Here is a 17,294-nt window from a genome sequence, read left to right as displayed (position 1 = left end):
AGTACGTAATGGCACATACATGACCATACGTATAATACAACGAGCGCTCTTGGCTATGACGAAGGTCCTGTGGCACCTGACCAAAACAGTCCTTCAAACTTGTCAAGCGCACACACGACTTTTACCCACTTTCTAGTCCATCGTCTCTCGTCTCGTTGGACGCATCGTCCATACTGTTTTTAAAACAGCTTTTTATACTACGTAGTATACGACCACCAATAGGCAAATTCCATACCCCTCCGGTCTGGCCTATGACAATTCGCAGAATAGACAAAACAGAGCATGGCATCTGCGACAAACTGATTCTGCTACTAGCTGTGGTCTGTCTGCTTGCCCGTGCTGGGTGTGCTTCAACAAGTGTCAAGCTACAAGACGTGCAGTAACCCGTCTGGCGTCATCCAGAGCACGGTTTGACGATAAACTTGCCTTTCCCCTCTCTACGGAGTATATATATACGCACGTATTCTGGAGTAAACACAATCTAGCTTACCGAGCGTACAGAGTGCATCTGTCCAAGACTAACCGACTGACAATTTTCGTCTCGTATGCAACTGCCTTCACTCTGCTTGGTCGACCCAAGCTGCCGGGGTTGCGAAATTCGGGTATCGAGCCCTCCCCACAGCCAATCAGGGAGGCGGCTTTGGTATGTTGGTCATTACATTACCTGCTCCAATATACACGTATATGGCCATGTGCATTCGTGCATTTGACTACATATGAAAATCTCTCATATCAAACATTCTTATATATACTCAATATGAGCTGGTCCTGGTCGAGAACATCAATGACAGGCCACTCATATGCCCTTTCCAACAATGAAGCGAATCTGCAATCGAAATACACTTTGCAGGGAACTGACTGAGTCATGGGCTTGGCACTCGACATGCACGAGATCAATTAATTTCGACCCCTGACTGTTTGTGAGAATTTTGCCTCATTTTGCCTCCATTGAGCTTCGAGGTAGTCGAAAAGGAGAAGGCAAAACCAATCTCGTAACTCCATGATAATAATAGACCTGGACCTTGACGCCTGACCTCGAAAAAAAAAAGTTTCGAAACAGCTGATTCCTTCCCGCGCTCAGTTGAGAAATGAGGTTTGTGGCGTATGTAAAATAACGTATGCAGTATGAACTGAATTACACAATACAGAGCAGTACGAATAATACGGCCATACCCCTCTTTTTTTTGGCAGATGGGTAGCTACCCATACCATACGGAGTACACTCTGACTACTGGTTATTGGTGATGTCCCCAGTCAGACTGAGAATGAGGGAGAGATGATGAGATGGCATGACATATGCCCTTGAGAATATCTGATCTGATCTGTCCTTAGCTAGCATCATAGGATAAATATCAAAACGACGTTGAATGAAAACCGTAGAAGCTTCGCCTTTCTTGCCCAAGGACGACGGAACCACCGTCATTCCCGGGCCTCCTCGGCCAATCACGCGCCGTCTTTTCCTTTGGTATCCTCCATCATCATAGGTCATCACGAACAACCTCCTGCTCTCCCTCTCTGTCATTCATCATCGCCTGCGCCTTTGTTATTTTCTACTATCATGAGGTTCTGTCATCGCTTACTGGAATCCACCAAAGAACAGCTTCACCATCCTCCGGCCTGGTCGAACTAGCAACTATGTACTGAGCAGGGTCCCAATCAGTTAGTACCATCAGTAATTTATCTCCACCACTCTGCCTGCTTAGTTCAACTTCCCAGTCTCAGCCTTCCCGCTTCATTCGCCTACCCACCGCCCACTTTACGACCTACTATTGACCACTGACCACTCCTAGTCTTCCTCCATCGAATCCAACTTGAACTTACCTCTCTCTACCTACTTTACCTACCGTTCTTCGAACTCTTGACAACGGCGTGCAGAGTTTCTTGGTACTATCAGACTGTGTTGCTATTCCTACTGCACTGCTACCACCATCCGGAATCTGCTTGGTACGACTTACTGATTGTCTGACTGACGACTGAGTACGTACTCTGTAGTATAGGTACGTATATCTCCTCTGTTATGTCCATCGTCTCAGGTCTGCACGAACCATTAAATCCCCCGGTCGAATCCCAACCCGCACATCCTCTCTCTCTCATCCTTTCCCGGAGTAGCGCTTCTGGCTCCCTCAACTGTACTGAGTTTCCTCACTTTTCTTTTTCCCCTCGTCAAGGTTTTTCCTTTTTTACATTTTTTTCCTCTTTCAATTTTCTTTCGATATATTTTCCCCTTTTGTTCTCCTGTCCTCATCTGATTCTATATACTCTTTTCCTTGTCTCGTGTGTGTTTGGTCATTCTGCCCTCCTACCGGGACGGCCGTGTGTCATTTGTTTCCGACCGCTCTCTTTCCTCCCACTCTTGCGGTCTCTCCCACCACATTAAACAAACCGCTCCACCACCAGCATACCTTCTACATACTGTTACTTGTGTCGCCCACGTTCTTACCGCTGTCAGTTTGGTTCGAGATCTCGATTCTTCTGTTCGCTACATTCCATACTTCCTGTGCGTGCAACTGCTTGCTTGCTCTCTCGCTCTCTCTCTCTCGTCCCCTTTCTACAGTCCACTGTCCTCATACTTCACCTTTCGCCGCCCCCTCCTGTACCTTATGCGGCGGATTTCTATCTTAAATCCACCCATCGTTTGATCCAGACTCGAATTTATCCCTTGTTGCGGAATTTCCATTTGATCTAGGCTGATCCACTCTCTTCTCTTATCTATAGTGGCCCTCGAATAATTGTGCTATTTCGAGCCACTCGCAAGCATTCCTCGGGACAGTCCGATACGAGACAGAATTTCGAAATCCGATTTCATCATTGTTCTGGACGACCAAGTTTTATTTTGCGTGTATTTGTCCGCCAAAAGGAATTGGCCTCGTTTGAGTGTTTCATTGTAAAAGAAAGACGGGAATTGCGTTAGAGACGACATACCCTTTAATTTCTGCTCGAAACACGATAAGACGTGCGTTTACCACGACCCAGAATCTCAATATTCGGAACAATTCGCTTGTTGGCTTCATTCCAGAGCAACTGCATCGGCATTGTTTCTCATTTTAAAATCGCCCAAGACGGACCCTTCAGCTACTACTCAGCAACACCGGCGTCACTCACTGCTAAAGTGCAGTCCTCCATATTCTCGATAGTATCACTCTTTCTGTTGTCACTGGTCTTTTGTCAGATACCTCCGTGATGTCGCAAAACCGGTCCGGAGTATTCTCGGGCCTGCGTATGGGGGGTGAGTTTGATGAATCTTTGCTGTTCGCGTTGCCCCCAAAAGAGTCATGAAGACTAACCGTCTTTTGAATAAACAGAAGTCGTACGTGAGAAGGTTCAAGATGGCTTGACCGGCGAAACCAAGGAAATGCAATACACCCAGTGCAAAATCGTTGGAAATGGCTCCTTCGGCGTTGTGTTCCAGACAAAGATGTCCCCCAGTGGTGAGGATGCTGCCATCAAGCGAGTACTGCAAGATAAGCGGTTCAAGGTTTGTTTTGCAATGTATTTTTTTTTGGGTCGTGCACGAATATTAATGACAGGGTTAGAACCGTGAATTGCAAATCATGCGCATTGTACGCCATCCCAACATCGTTGAGTTGAAGGCTTTCTACTATTCTAATGGCGAGAGGGTATGTTCTTCTCTCATCTATGCATTGCGTCCTAACTTGAATGATAAACTTATTGTTTCAACAGAAAGATGAGGTCTACCTGAACCTAGTTCTCGAATACGTTCCTGAAACGGTCTACCGGGCTTCGCGCTACTTCAACAAGCTGAAAACAACCATGCCAATGCTGGAGGTAAAGCTTTACATTTACCAACTTTTCCGCTCACTGGCCTACATCCACTCGCGAGGCATTTGTCACCGAGACATCAAACCACAGAATCTCTTGCTTGACCCCAATACGGGCATTCTCAAGCTCTGCGATTTCGGCTCTGCGAAGATCCTGGTCGAGAATGAGCCCAATGTCTCTTACATCTGCTCTCGCTACTACCGAGCACCAGAATTGATTTTTGGTGCGACGAACTACACCACAAAAATTGGTAAATCATCCTGTCTACTCCTTTTCAGGAGAATTTGGCTCTGACTTTTACAGATGTGTGGTCTACTGGCTGTGTCATGGCTGAGTTGATGCTTGGACAGCCCTTGTTCCCTGGAGAATCCGGAATCGATCAATTAGTTGAGATCATCAAGGTGCTGGGCACCCCGACCAGAGAACAAATCCGCACCATGAACCCGAACTACATGGAACATAAATTCCCCCAGATCAAGCCTCATCCCTTCAACAAGGTATTTGCCCTCCATCTTTTACTCTTCATACGGTGCTAATATCGCTTTGCAGGTGTTCCGACGAGCACCCCACGAGGCTATCGATCTCATCTCCGCCCTCCTAGAATATACACCCACACAACGACTTCGAGCAATCGAAGCCATGTGCCACCCATTCTTCGACGAATTGCGTGATCCCAACACTCGATTGCCAGACTCTCGTCACCCCAGCAATCCCGCTCGAGACCTACCAAACCTATTCGACTTCTCACACCACGGTATGTTGATCTGTTATACTTCAAATATAGATTCATGACTAATCAATATAGAACTTTCTATCGCTCCTGAGCTGAACAGTCGACTGGTTCCAGAACACGCCAAAGCCGCCCTGGAGGCTCGCGGATTGGATATCGACAACTTCACACCCATTCCGCAAGAAGAGATGCGAGCCCATCTCGACTGATCTACTCTCCTTTTCTTATTATCATGCTGAACGAACGAATTCGGAATCTAATTTGGGATGCTAAATAATGTGATCAAAAATGAATAAAAAAAGGAGTTGCGAGCTTGCTTGTTTGACACCACAGACATGCCTCCCTTCACATTTATGCATTGGGTGGTCTTGCATATTGAAAGAAAAGTTTCCGAACATGTTACTTACGGTTTTGCAAGTCGAGCGGTGTCAGAGGGATGATGACTGGCCTCTCTGCTACAAAAAGTTTTACGGAGTTCCACCATGTGATGTCGAATGGGGAAGCAAATGGAATTAATGGCCAAGAGCAATTGCCTCAATGCTACAAAGCGGGAAGGAATAGATCGATTGAGTTGATCATCGATCTCGCATACCTTTGCGCTTGCAAGAGACAATGAAAATGATACCCCTTGTGTGTACGAGTCTTGTGATGATGTATGGATGGGAAATCGAGGACCCTGGCTGAGCTTCTCTGGCATGGACTGACTGGATTGATGAACATGAATGAACGAGGACAATAAGTCGAGCTTTTTGTATGATTCCATTACCGGCATCATCTTCACAGCAATTGATTATGTTGGGGGATTGAGCCTATGTTTTCGTCACTATACTGCAGCATTATGCATCTAGATGGAAATGGTTCTGTTGATGCCTGGTATATCTCTTCAACCTTTGTTCATTTCTCCTGTTCCCTACTTTTTCTGTTTTCTGGTTTTATGTTTCCCGCACTATACACTTTTACACTTGTCTTTCCGCTAAACTGTCGTTGTCCTCGAAGTCCAGAACCATCTATATCTCTCGATCGTTGATGAGATCCCCCTTTTTACCTCTTCCTTTTCGTTTCTTTAAATTTCTTCTTTCCCCGTTTTTTTTTTTCCTTTTTGGTCGTATGTGTGGAAAATCCATCCCCCATTTGACTGGTCTGGGCTGTTTAAACCAAGTGACTAAATTAGAGCGACTGAACTGAACTGATGAAATAACTACTACTATTACTACTTCTACTTGACATTTGGTCTTGATGTACTTCCCATACTATATCATACTTAAGCTTGGTTAAGATGAAAGAGGTGATGGGCATGTCAATGTTCACATTTCATTACAGTCTTTTTGTTTGGGTTCTCCATTGTTCAAGATATAGCTATAGATTTCCTTGGGCATTCTTTCTGAGATGTGAATATTCTGTTTGAACATAGCATTAGTATCATTCATTCATCTTCATGGATCCTGTCTGACAGTGAACGTATGCGGTACAAACCGCATTCAGCCGTAAACAGACTAGCGTGCTCCCAGTACCTAAGAAGTTAAGTTACCCGTGTAAAGCTTCCCTGGGAAAGCTACATACTGGCTCCAACTTCGTGTCAAAAACTCGACAACAGAGTTAGCCATCGCCCCTTCGCTGGGCAACAACATTGCGACAGCGGAGTAAGCTCCTTCGTGAATCTATTATTTGACGATGGCAGACCACGATCGTCGGCATCATGGTTATCGAGGTGGTGGTGGACGCAAGCGCAGATACAGAGGTACGCAAAACCACTTCTTGGTTCGACAAATGTGCCCTTCGGGAATTGGAGACTGATCTCTGCTTGTTTTGTTGAATAGATGACGATGACTTTGATCGCCGAGCCCCGAGACGTCGATATGAAGAACCCCTCGGTTCGAGGGTGAGGAGACAATTGTTGTTGATTGCCGAATCGGTATGCGCCTTTTTATCCTGATGCTGGTTATATGATTTCTTCTCCAGGATTGCGACTGACCTTTTTGACTTTCAGCCCGCCCGTAGAGTGGAAGATGATGTTGTTTATATTGCTCGAATGGTCGCCGATAATACCGAGGATGAAGATGTTCGCGACGCCTTTTTCGAAACTGTTATTCAGCTGTGAGTGTCGCTTTGACCTACAACTAGATAGGATGTCGAACTAACTTCCTCGAAATAATAGAACCCTCGAACAACCCTTCAAAATCCCGTTCATCGCTGCTATTGTTCTAGTCATCAACACCCTTAAACCCGACTTTGCCGCCGAGGGTTTAAAGAAAGCAAGCTCGGCGACGCAGGATGCTCTCAATGCCGGCGTATGGCGCGATGTTAAGCTGCTGGTGCGTCTGTTGGGTTGCTTGCAAGGGATATTTGAAGGTGATGGCGTGTTTGTGATTTTGGAGGATTTGTTTTCGAGAGCAGTTGATTTGCAGACGACGTCTTCGGAAGATGTAAGTTGCTCGAAACTGTGCTTTACTTGGGGCAAAGACTAATTGGATCTAGTCATTGGGTCTCGAACTTGTCAAAATTATCCTTCTCACTATCCCATACATCATGTCATCTTCTGCGACAGGCTTCGAAAGTCAGGCAACGGCCCTTCTCGAAAAGACGGAAATCATTGCATCCACTCCACACTCGCTGGAAGCCCTTGTGACTCCATTCACATTCGACAGTGAAATTTCGGAGCCCCTGCAGAGTTTCATTGGACTCTTGCAAACGCAGCTACAGAATGAATCAGCGAACCGAAACTGGGAACTCAAATGCCTCCCTCGTCCTTGGAAATCTCTCGAACTACCAAAAAAGAAGCAAGAAAAGGAAGGCGAAGGGGAAGACGAAGGGGAAGACAAAATGGAAGAAACGCTGTCACTTGAAAATGCCGCCAAGCATGCTTTGCCCACAGTTGTTGTACCGGATCCTGTGAAGAATGGACCAAAGGCTATATACCCAGAAGTCTACTATTCGGTGTACTTGGAGCAAGATATGGAGACCGTGCCTGGATCGGGAGAAATTACCTCAACCTTACTACGAGATGCATTGGTTGACACGATCAACATTATGGATTTCAACCGTATGGCAGTTGCCAAGTTCCTTATCGATGTGGATTGTTACTTCTCACCAGGAATATTTGTGAAACGAGCGACGCCCTTTGACAAACTCCGTGAATTCCCTACAGACAAACCAACGTGGAAGCCGGAAGATGTTGCCGTGGACGCTGTTTTCTCGCAGCTCTTTCAATTACCGGCACCTGAACATAAACTCGTTTATTATCATTCTGTGCTGACGGAGTGCTGCAAGATTGCACCAGCTGCTATTGCGCCTAGTCTTGGTCGTGCCATTCGATTCTTGTATCGGAATTTGGAACGATTTGATGTTGATCTGGTCTCGCGGTTCTTGGATTGGTTCTCGCATCATTTGAGTAATTTCGGGTTTACCTGGAAATGGACTGAGTGGTGAGTTAGCGTCATTGGATGCAATCTAGCTTCGCAGAATGATTATAACTGACTTCCACAGGATTGATGACTTGCAGCTTCCTGAGATCCATCCCAAGATGGCATTCATCACTGGCGCATTGGACAAGGAGATCCGCTTGAGTTTTGCCCAACGTATCAAGGGGACACTTCCTGAACCATACCAGCCTCTCATTACAGAAGGCAAGGAGCAAGACACACCAGACTTCAAATACACTTTAGAGAGTAAGTTTATGTTGACGGTCGATCAAGAGAAATAATGCTAATGGTAATAGCGACACCATATAGCAAACAAGGATTGGAATTGATGCAACTCATCCGCAAGAAAGCTTCCGACGAAGAAATCGAGCCAGTCATTGCAGAGATCGAGACTCAAGCTAAAGAACACGGGATTGAGGACCCAATAGTCCCATCCACTGACGCATTTGTCACATCTATATGCTACGTTGGATCCAAGTCACTATCTCATGTTCTGTCATGTATTGAGAGGAACAAAGAACGACTCTTGGCCATTGGCCCTCGCTCTGCACCCGGTCGACGACAAATCATCACCTCCGTCATGGAGTACTGGGTTGACCAACCTGGCATTGCAATCAACATCATCGACAAGCTACTAAACTACACAATCCTCACTCCACTTTCGGTGATTGAGTGGGCGTTGCTCGACCACATTGACGCGGGAAGAATTCTTGCCAAAGCTCACATCTACGAAATGCTCTCCTCCACAGTCGGCAAAGTGACGAATCGTATCCGCCAAATCGTGGCTGCCAGAACACAGCGCGGTCTCTACGAGCCACAACTAAGCGTTCTCGACGAGACGCTCAACCGCGAAAAGGCTGATATGCAAACATTATTCACTCTGATTGAAGACTCGATCGCACCTGTGGCTGCAGGTAGCAACGATGAACTCATGGAGCGAAGCGAAGATGACCCAAGCACCCGCGACGAGAACGAAATCATTCGACGCTGGGCTGTGCGCTGGAGACGCGTGTTTCAGCGGAAAGCGGCTGTCGAAGCTGCCTTTATAGCTGATGCGATGCTCAACGCAACACCTTTGGGGACCATGTCTCCTCCTACACCACCTCCTGCTGATGATGCAGTGCAGGCGGAGGAGAGGGTGATTGAAGAGTTGGCTGCGAATGGGGATATGGATCTTGCGGATATTTCGTAATTGTCTTTTCTTCTGTTGTGACTGTATGTGTGTATGTGTGTGTGTGATTATGTCGTATACTTGACTTGTATTATTCTATTTTATTCATAGGGAAAAAAAGTTAAAACATTGCCTTGATAACTACATGTTTTGCAGTAAACTTAGGGTAAAAGTAAGCTAGTTAGCTCGATATCGGAGACCAGGACCCACACTTTGAATTGGAGCTATTTGACCACCGAGCCAACATCAACATCAACATCAATCTGTACATATCCACATACGACAACCCAATCGCAACGACACTACACCAAATTTCTCATCTTATACACCATCTGCACGCAAACCAAACCAACCCGATTACAGAGCACAAACAGTATCCGGCTCCAAAACCCACTCCCGAAACCGAATTTCCCCTCCGCGCAACATCTACCACCATAGCCTCCAACACCCAGTATCAAGCGAAGATAGAAATTAAACATGTCCCTCGACTCCCAGAACCCCTTCAACCCCTCCGATCCGCACGCCCGCTTTGTCAGTACCTCCTGTCTCGACCTGTTGCTAATTGAAATCGTCCCCATGGCCGAACGAATAACGCAAGACCTCCTCGTCAACTCCACAACTACCGATGGAACCAATAATGCAGTCGCAAAAATAGAAGATGAAGAACTACAAGAAGCGACGTTTTACCGTCTCGAGATGCTGGGATATAGAGTTGGGCAAGGTCTTGCGGAACGGTATAGTCCCCCTTTCTTATCACTCGTATGAGAGACGTGATAGCGACAGTTGGGCTAATGGATGGGGGCATAGATTCTCCCGCGACCGACCACGCTTCACAGACAATCTGGATGCAATAAAATTCATATGCAAGGATCTATGGACGATATTGTTTAGGAAACAGGTTGATAATCTCAAGACGAATCATAGGGTATGCCCCCTCTCTTGTTCTCTTGGTCTAAGGTCATGCAATGCTGATACAATCGATAATGGATGGATAGGGTGTTTATGTTCTTTCAGATAATGCTTTTCGGCCCCTGACAAGGATGAGTATGGCTGTTAGGAGTGAGGCTGTGGCTCGTGCGGAAGCTGTATGTTTTCCTTTCTCTTTTGGTGGCTCCGATCATGGAATACTAATATCTACAGTTTCTGTGGTTCCCCTGTGGTCTTATTAGAGGTTGTTTAGCGAGTTTGGGCATCGACGCTACAGTGCAGGCTGAGACGTCGGAGCTTCCTGGGGCTACTTTTCAGATCAAGAGTAACCAGGCAAAGACATGAATATCAACCCACACTTAATATGCATACTTGAATCAGGGTTGGTACTCAAACATTTTACCCTACAGCCTACGAGGCAGCACTGAGGCACAGGTTCATTCAAACTGGCAATTTATTTTGATATGCCAGATTCCAGCAGAAATGCTATGGAAAAAATGTAAAGACAGTCGAGTCACCGCTCCGTCTCACTTCAGCCTGGGAGTCATGTCTCCATTCACGTCATATCACATATCACAATCTATCTTTCATGACAAACAAACAAGTTAGCAATATCCTTAAATCTGCATTGACTTAAGCCAGTTCGTTAAACATTTGTCGCGAAACAAGGATGTTCAATGGACTGACTTGATAAAAATGGGTGGTATTGGCGTTTACTTTGGTGGGGGGTTCTTGACGAAGTCAACACCCTTCTCAATGTTGGTCTTGAGACCCTTGATGGCAACTTCGAGCAGCTTCTTCTCAGTCTCAGTGGTGTTCTCGAGCACGTTAATGGTGTTGGAAACACCGTCGGTCTGTATGGACAGTTAGTAACAAATTCCTAATTCCAGGGACAGGCAAGTATTTACTCCGAGTTCGATGGGCACGGAGAAGAAGTCCACGCCAGTGGCCTTCTGGATAGCTTCACCACCTGGCACACCAGGAAGGTAGACAAATGAGGGTTCGACGATACCCTTCTCACCCTTGACGGCCTTGATCACGCTCTCGGCGAATCTTAATTCCAAAGTTAGTCTTTGAGTTTTAGAAAAGTATGCATACACGTACCTGAAACCAGCGTAAGCCATGGAAAGGGTAGCAGAACCAGCACCGTCCTTGGCCTTGACAACCTCGTCACCACCGAATTGGACTCCTGCAAAAACATGTTAGAATGACCTTGACAATACACAAATTAGGCGACGAACTGTTCACGAGGGCATCGTATTTGTCGGCAGGAATCTGGAAAGCAGGCTTGGCCTGGCTGAAGAGTGGGACAATGGTGTCACCAGAGTGTCCACCAACAACAGGGATGGTGGTCTCAGAGGGGTTCTTCTGGCCACTCCATTCCTGGACGAAAGTCTCGGCACGGACAACATCCAAGGTGGTGACACCGAAGAGACGCTTAGGGTTGAAAACACCAGCGGCCTTGAGGACCTCGGCAGCAATGGGGACAGTGGAGTTGACGGGGTTGGAAATGATCAGTACGTAAGCCTCGGGGCTGAACTCTGCAATGCCCTTGACCAGAGTCTGGACGATACCGGCGTTGATCTTGAAGAGGTCATCACGGGTCATTCCCGGCTTGCCTGGTTGGATTAGAAATCTTCTGGTAGACTCCGGGCTGAGGTCACTCACGAGGAATACCGGCAGGGATGACAACAATGTCGGCACCGGTGAGAGCCTTCTTCAAGCCATCGTCTGCGGGGAGGTAGCCAGTGATTTTCTATAATGTATGAGCCAGGTTCGGTGTTGTGGTAGCGGGGTGGAGGACATACAGCGGGACTGGAGATATGAGAAAGATCGGCTGCGACACCAGGGGTGTTGACAACATCGTAGAGGGCAAGCTCATCCACGAGAGGACTGGCCTTGAAGAGGAGTGAGAGAGGCTGTAAATAAGACGTTAGTCAGAATAGCCCCCAAAATTGAAATACGAGCATATCAGAGGCGTACCTGGCCGATACCGCCGGAGGCACCGAGAACGACTGCATGGATGATTAATGATCGTAGTCTTTGATAGTTAATGGACGACTAGAGTAACACACCAGCTTTAACCATGACTCTGCAGGTAGCAAGGAGCTATTGTTTAGCTCATGAACCAAGAAAATAGTAAACGGTAAACAGTCGACGTGGGGGGTCAGGGCAAGAGCTACTCACGGTCTGTATGATGGAATTCGGGATGCGGAAGAAAGAAGAGGTCAATTGAATGACAATGATGAGAAGAAGAAGAAGATTATGATGATGAAGATGATGAAGCAATGGTATAAAGGACAAGGAGCATCAACAGAATCAAGCAAAGCAAATGTTGGGGGATGTGGGGGGGTTTATAAGAGGGGCAGACAGACCCAGACCGGCAATGGCGATTGCGGGCAGGCGCATGTGAGACGTTCGTTCTTCTCACCGGGAGGGCAACTGCGACCCTGGCAGTATACTAGTATGTTTCTAGGCCGACTAATACATTTCCTGTCCAGCATATCGAGTAACCTCCCGACAAAATACGGAAATGATGGCATTCACGATTTCTCGACCTCATCTCGGAAGGCTCCGCGATGCTGTCATTCGTTCTTTACTCTTCGTTCAATCCGAAAATCGGGAAAAGGCGGACCAGGCCAGAAACCAAGGATAAAGAGTTCGGCATATGACTGCGTTACCGAGGGTGTCATTACGAGTATCGATTGTTTGATATGGCCAGGATTATGGATACGTGATGCCAAATGAAACGACAGCGCTTGCAAGTGGATGTCTACACATGTCCCCAGTGGGAAAGAGAGGTTGAATCTTATTGGCTTTTGCAGTCCTAACCCATTGATCAAACTCAAACAGAATTGCAGCGGAGAAATGGAATAATAATATTGGTTCAATCCCCCAGGGGGATGCCGATGCCTCCTACCCGTCACTTGCGGCTGATCTATAAGCCGCCCTGCACGGTATCGGATATACCCCTTCGAAGGTAATGAATGACTTTTGTCAAGGTGTCTTATTTCTTTCATTATATCAAATATACACACACATGACTCAAATCCATGGAAAAACCTGGCGCCAGAAAAAATCCCAGTTTCACCATCTCCTTCTCCCCGTTCTCATTCTTTGCTTTTTCATTTTATGCATAGCAAATCCGCTTACTCCTCAGCAGCGGCCTGCTTGGCCTTAGCGCCACGGACCTTGGGGGCAGGGGCATCCTTCTTGGGCTGTTGAGAACGACGGAGAGCGCTGACACGAGCGACAGCGGCTTCCCTCAAATCGGCACGGTATCCATTCTTGGCGGTGCTGCTGGCGACGCTCTTGTAGATCCTGCAAAATTAAATGTCTGGTAAGCAAATGCCTCCGCCAACGGTCTAGAGCAAAACATACTTGCGGTTGGAGGTTTTGGGTCCGTATGTGACAGTGCGGATGCTCTTAGCAGGGTTCTGGGTGTTGCTGGCGTTCTTAGCAATGAGAACGACACCGCCGTTCTCAGATGCCTGGAGACCGAGGGCCTAATTCCAATTCAAGTCAATTCCACATTCTAATCCATGATTTCCGCAATTTGATGTTGTTCCCGGCGTACCTTGTCGTTGGCGTATCCAGCGTACTAGCGAATCATGTCAGCCTTTCGCATCCTCCAATTGTAGATTTTCGAGTGTATAAAAAAATACCTTGCGGGAGTGGACATTGACGGGGTTCAAGGGGTCGCGGGAGAATCGCACACCACCAGCATTGTGGCGCTGGACGAGGAAAGCGTTCTGGTTGCCTATTTGCAACAAAAATGTTAGCATATGTTCCGCGCCCACTTCATATATTCAAATTCTCCCAAGTCGCCATGTTGAACGTACGGGTAATTTGCCAGACAAGGTCGGCGGAGACGTTGGACCGTTCAGCAGCCATTTTGTATGTATGTGAGGATTTTCTGGTGTGGAATAACCGATCAAAGACTGGGGAAATATCTCGATACTCAAACAAAAGAGTCGAATCGGGATCCCGTAGCTTTTGCTGGGCTGTGTGTCTCCCACTCGCTAATGGGTCTTGATCCGGCATAGCGGCTGACATAATACGGGTTTTCGATATGGATTACCTGAAGCGGAATAGTGCAGTCTTGTCCAGCATTCAATACACATATTTCTGCCTGCGTTGTAAGGCACTAACTAGACGGCAATCGGATTCGCCGGAATTGATTTGGCTGACTGACCTGAGCTGGAACCGCCGCGTAAGCTCCGAGGTTCATCCATCCAACAACGCAACAGACAGCACATCATTTAGCTCTCTGTTTTCTTACTACAACAGAAAGATTACATTCATGCAAGATATGTGGTGACATTTCCCGCTGTCGTTAGAAGCTCTACGACATATCTATCCCCCGGTTCATATAGCTACATCATCCGCCCGCTTGGGTTGGCGACCACATTCATTTATCCTAATCATGGCTTATCTCCTATACAGCCTCACTTTTATGGTGGTTGTCGTCGGTACAGGTACGCCAGAATGTTCTTCCTGCACGGAGAAAAAAAGACAACGAAAACTAATAGATTGCTAGTTCTATATCTGACTAGAACACGATGGCTCCCACTCGTTGAGGACCACGTCCCCGACTATGTATACGACCGACTACCCACAACCTTCAGCGGAGACATCGAAGCTGGCTTCACATCCTCCGAATTTGATCTCACAAATAACGTTCTCGAGGGCGACTCGAGGTCCGGTCTTGATAATAAGGCAAAACGAGAAATACGCAGAATCATGAAGAGACGAGGCGTTGACTTTGATGAGGCGCGTCGTTTATACACCGAACAACGCTTTGCGAAGAATGACATCGGACCGGATGGACGACCCAGGGACCCCAAATTCGTCTCGTTTTCATAATACTCTCTTTGACGCTCCTTATTTCCTTTCTCTATACACATAATACCACCTTTCGGCATCTCCTTTCTTGGTATCACGCATTTCAATGAGTCTTTCTGCTGCGTCTTTGCTTAGTCCGCCGATTCGGATGGCTGGTCTTTTTTTCGTTCATTTGTGGCGCGTATCCGTTTCATTTGGTTTGAGCGATATTGAATATCAATGCAACATGCTTCAGAATATGAAATAACTTTCCAAGCACAGCTGATAATGTTCCATATAATAATCCGTACTCAGCGGGCCCTAGCATATCCAGGTGGTTGAAAGCCTGGAGGAAATGGCGGCGGGACTGCTTGTGAGCCGGGCATTTGGCCTCCAAATCCAGCCGGAGGAGCAAACCCTGCTGGAGGCTGCGGCGGAAAGCCAGACTGTTGAGGTGTGTTCCCGAAGCCAGGTGGAGCAAAGCCTTGTGGCGGAGGAGGACCACCAAATCCAGCTTGAGATGGAGGTGGACGCGCTGGCAGACCCGGATGAGGTGCAGATAATGGCTGTGCTGGAGGTCCAGGTCTAGGGGGCTGTTGGGCTTGAATAGGGATAGGACCTCTACCTGCGGCGAAGTCAGGTGGCCCGCCAGCAGGCATGGGACGTCCTCCATCTGGAACCACCGCGCCGGGTATCATTCCTTGCCCTGGTGTCTGTCCCATCATTTGCGGAGGTAGTGGTTGAGTTTGTGGCTGGACATTGTGTTTGCGAGCCTGAGCAGCAAGCATTCGCTCTGCTTCGTCACCGTGCCTTTCACCTTTGCCGTCTTTCTTGTAGGCGTATTGAACCGATACTTCCTTATTCATTAAGTATTGTCCGTGCATATTCGCGATAGCAGCATCGGAAGCGTCAAAGTCGGCGAATGAAACAAAACCATAACCCTTGGATAGATTGGCATCATCTCTGGCAATCTGTTATAGTTAGCCACATTCAAAAATAGAAAATTTGTAAGGGCATACCTTCGGCAAGGAAAGCAAAGTTCCAAATCTGCTAAATGTGTCGTAAAGTACCTGCTCCGAGACCATAGGATCAAGATTTCCAACGAAAAGCTCAGCGCCAACTTCGACCGTCTTCTGTTTATCTGCAGAAGCCTTATTCACGCGAATCGGTTTTCCATAAAGGCGGACTTGGTTCATAATTCTAGCAGCATATTCGGCATCTTCTTCGCTAATGAACTCGACGAAACCGTAGCCTTGGTGTGTCTGCGTAACTCGATCTTTGGGCAAGTGGACGTTGACGATGCGGCCAGCTTGGAGCATAAGTTCCCATACTAGGCTGTCTGTTACTCGTTCGTCGAGGTTGCCAATGTAGACAGTAGCCTCTTTGTCCTGCTCCCTGGGTGTTGTTAGATGGGGATGCTCAGAGATGAACTAGACAACGTACCAATGCCTTGCGCCCGACATGGCGCGTTGTATTGTTCGGAAGGTTTAGAGAGACAAATAGTTTCTTGCGCGCTGGATTTCAAAGGACCGGAAGCAAAGAGCTTTGATGTGGTGAGGTTAGTCGTGGTTTGACGGAAGACGGAAAGCGCAGAGCATTTAAATGGCTAAACTTGGCTGGGCTAAAAAATTGTTAGCTTTCCGCCATCGCAGCCAACGTCAACTCTCCAACTTCACTTCTAGCACACCAACCAGCACGCCGAAGATTCAGTCTCCTTTCAGCAACAAGCTCATCAATATATTTGCGATCTTTAGTCAATCAAGCAATATGGTCCAGTTCTCCGAAGAAACCAAGGTTAGTAGATCACGAGGAAGCAGTATCCGCAACTCATACTAATGTAGACAACTTCTACAGGAGCGCATCTCCAAGGTCATTGAGGTCTCCAGAATCGCCATTCACTAGTGAGTCATATCATTCCCTCGACGGCTTTATGAATCCGTAATATCTCGCGCGAACCCTATCTCTAATAACGTGTTCTTCAGTGGCTACCTTCCTTTCATAGTCTATCTCGGTATGAACTATCCAACAAGCCTACCATTATCATCATCTCAGTTGCTAATAATTCAACAGGCTACACATACAGTGAACCTAAGCCTACGCTTTTTAAGTACTTCGCCCCCGTCGACCCCGATCTGAATTTCATGTACATCCACTAATTCACCACGCACAGGCTCTTCTCCCCTCTCGCATAAATATACAACACCGTACAACAAACAAACAACACGATACGATAAATCTTGCTCGCCATAGCATGCGAAAGGAACGTTGATATACAGGATCTTGGGTGCATTGGTCATTTGGGTGTTTTTTCTCTTCTTATTTTCGATGTCTTAACACACACCATCAATATGCCTGTCATCATAATGTGTGAGCAATAGGGAAGAAGTATGGAAGGAGAAGGATGCCTTTTGATACTTCGGACATGGTTGCTCTTTGTATAATA

At 47.0% G+C, this 17,294-nt stretch overlaps 7 protein-coding genes across 7 annotated transcripts; 4 read left to right on the top strand and 3 right to left on the bottom strand.

The window, feature by feature from the left end:
- Window positions 1-3,180: 3,180 nt before the first annotated feature.
- On the top strand, window positions 3,181-4,719 carry EYB26_009643 (uncharacterized protein; the record flags this gene model as incomplete). The annotated part of the gene is made up of 7 exons (XM_054268890.1): window positions 3,181-3,226; window positions 3,303-3,475; window positions 3,534-3,617; window positions 3,682-4,030; window positions 4,084-4,277; window positions 4,330-4,534; window positions 4,586-4,719. 7 exons carry the CDS (start codon window positions 3,181-3,183, stop codon window positions 4,717-4,719), a joined length of 1,185 nt encoding a protein of 394 aa, XP_054124865.1.
- Window positions 4,720-6,181: 1,462 nt separating this feature from the next.
- EYB26_009642 (uncharacterized protein) lies at window positions 6,182-9,121 on the top strand (the record flags this gene model as incomplete). Its single annotated transcript, XM_054268889.1, has 7 exons — window positions 6,182-6,248; window positions 6,328-6,422; window positions 6,498-6,604; window positions 6,666-6,933; window positions 6,986-7,932; window positions 7,994-8,175; window positions 8,226-9,121. The coding sequence occupies 7 exons, from the start codon at window positions 6,182-6,184 to the stop codon at window positions 9,119-9,121; spliced, it is 2,562 nt and encodes an 853-aa protein (XP_054124864.1).
- Window positions 9,122-9,577: 456 nt separating this feature from the next.
- Window positions 9,578-10,372, top strand: EYB26_009641 (uncharacterized protein; the record flags this gene model as incomplete). The annotated part of the gene is made up of 4 exons (XM_054268888.1): window positions 9,578-9,834; window positions 9,908-10,025; window positions 10,096-10,185; window positions 10,241-10,372. 4 exons carry the CDS (start codon window positions 9,578-9,580, stop codon window positions 10,370-10,372), a joined length of 597 nt encoding a protein of 198 aa, XP_054124863.1.
- Window positions 10,373-10,740: 368 nt separating this feature from the next.
- Window positions 10,741-12,115, bottom strand: EYB26_009640 (uncharacterized protein; the record flags this gene model as incomplete). Its single annotated transcript, XM_054268887.1, has 8 exons — window positions 10,741-10,881; window positions 10,936-11,080; window positions 11,132-11,216; window positions 11,269-11,646; window positions 11,696-11,783; window positions 11,836-11,946; window positions 12,011-12,042; window positions 12,103-12,115. The coding sequence occupies 8 exons, from the start codon at window positions 12,113-12,115 to the stop codon at window positions 10,741-10,743; spliced, it is 993 nt and encodes a 330-aa protein (XP_054124862.1).
- Window positions 12,116-13,176: 1,061 nt separating this feature from the next.
- EYB26_009639 (uncharacterized protein) lies at window positions 13,177-13,921 on the bottom strand (the record flags this gene model as incomplete). Its single annotated transcript, XM_054268886.1, has 5 exons — window positions 13,177-13,348; window positions 13,409-13,533; window positions 13,605-13,628; window positions 13,693-13,787; window positions 13,870-13,921. 5 exons carry the CDS (start codon window positions 13,919-13,921, stop codon window positions 13,177-13,179), a joined length of 468 nt encoding a protein of 155 aa, XP_054124861.1.
- Window positions 13,922-14,453: 532 nt separating this feature from the next.
- On the top strand, window positions 14,454-14,893 carry EYB26_009638 (uncharacterized protein; the record flags this gene model as incomplete). Its single annotated transcript, XM_054268885.1, has 2 exons — window positions 14,454-14,505; window positions 14,568-14,893. 2 exons carry the CDS (start codon window positions 14,454-14,456, stop codon window positions 14,891-14,893), a joined length of 378 nt encoding a protein of 125 aa, XP_054124860.1.
- A 269-nt stretch (window positions 14,894-15,162) lies between these two features.
- EYB26_009637 (uncharacterized protein) lies at window positions 15,163-16,314 on the bottom strand (the record flags this gene model as incomplete). Its single annotated transcript, XM_054268884.1, has 3 exons — window positions 15,163-15,822; window positions 15,871-16,246; window positions 16,295-16,314. 3 exons carry the CDS (start codon window positions 16,312-16,314, stop codon window positions 15,163-15,165), a joined length of 1,056 nt encoding a protein of 351 aa, XP_054124859.1.
- Window positions 16,315-17,294: the final 980 nt, after the last annotated feature.

The sequence above is a fragment of the Talaromyces marneffei genome, chromosome 8 (assembly GCF_009556855.1).
Source record: "Talaromyces marneffei chromosome 8, complete sequence".
Classification (NCBI taxonomy): Eukaryota; Fungi; Ascomycota; class Eurotiomycetes; order Eurotiales; family Trichocomaceae; genus Talaromyces; species Talaromyces marneffei.
This window is presented reverse-complemented; position numbering and strand designations above follow the sequence as displayed.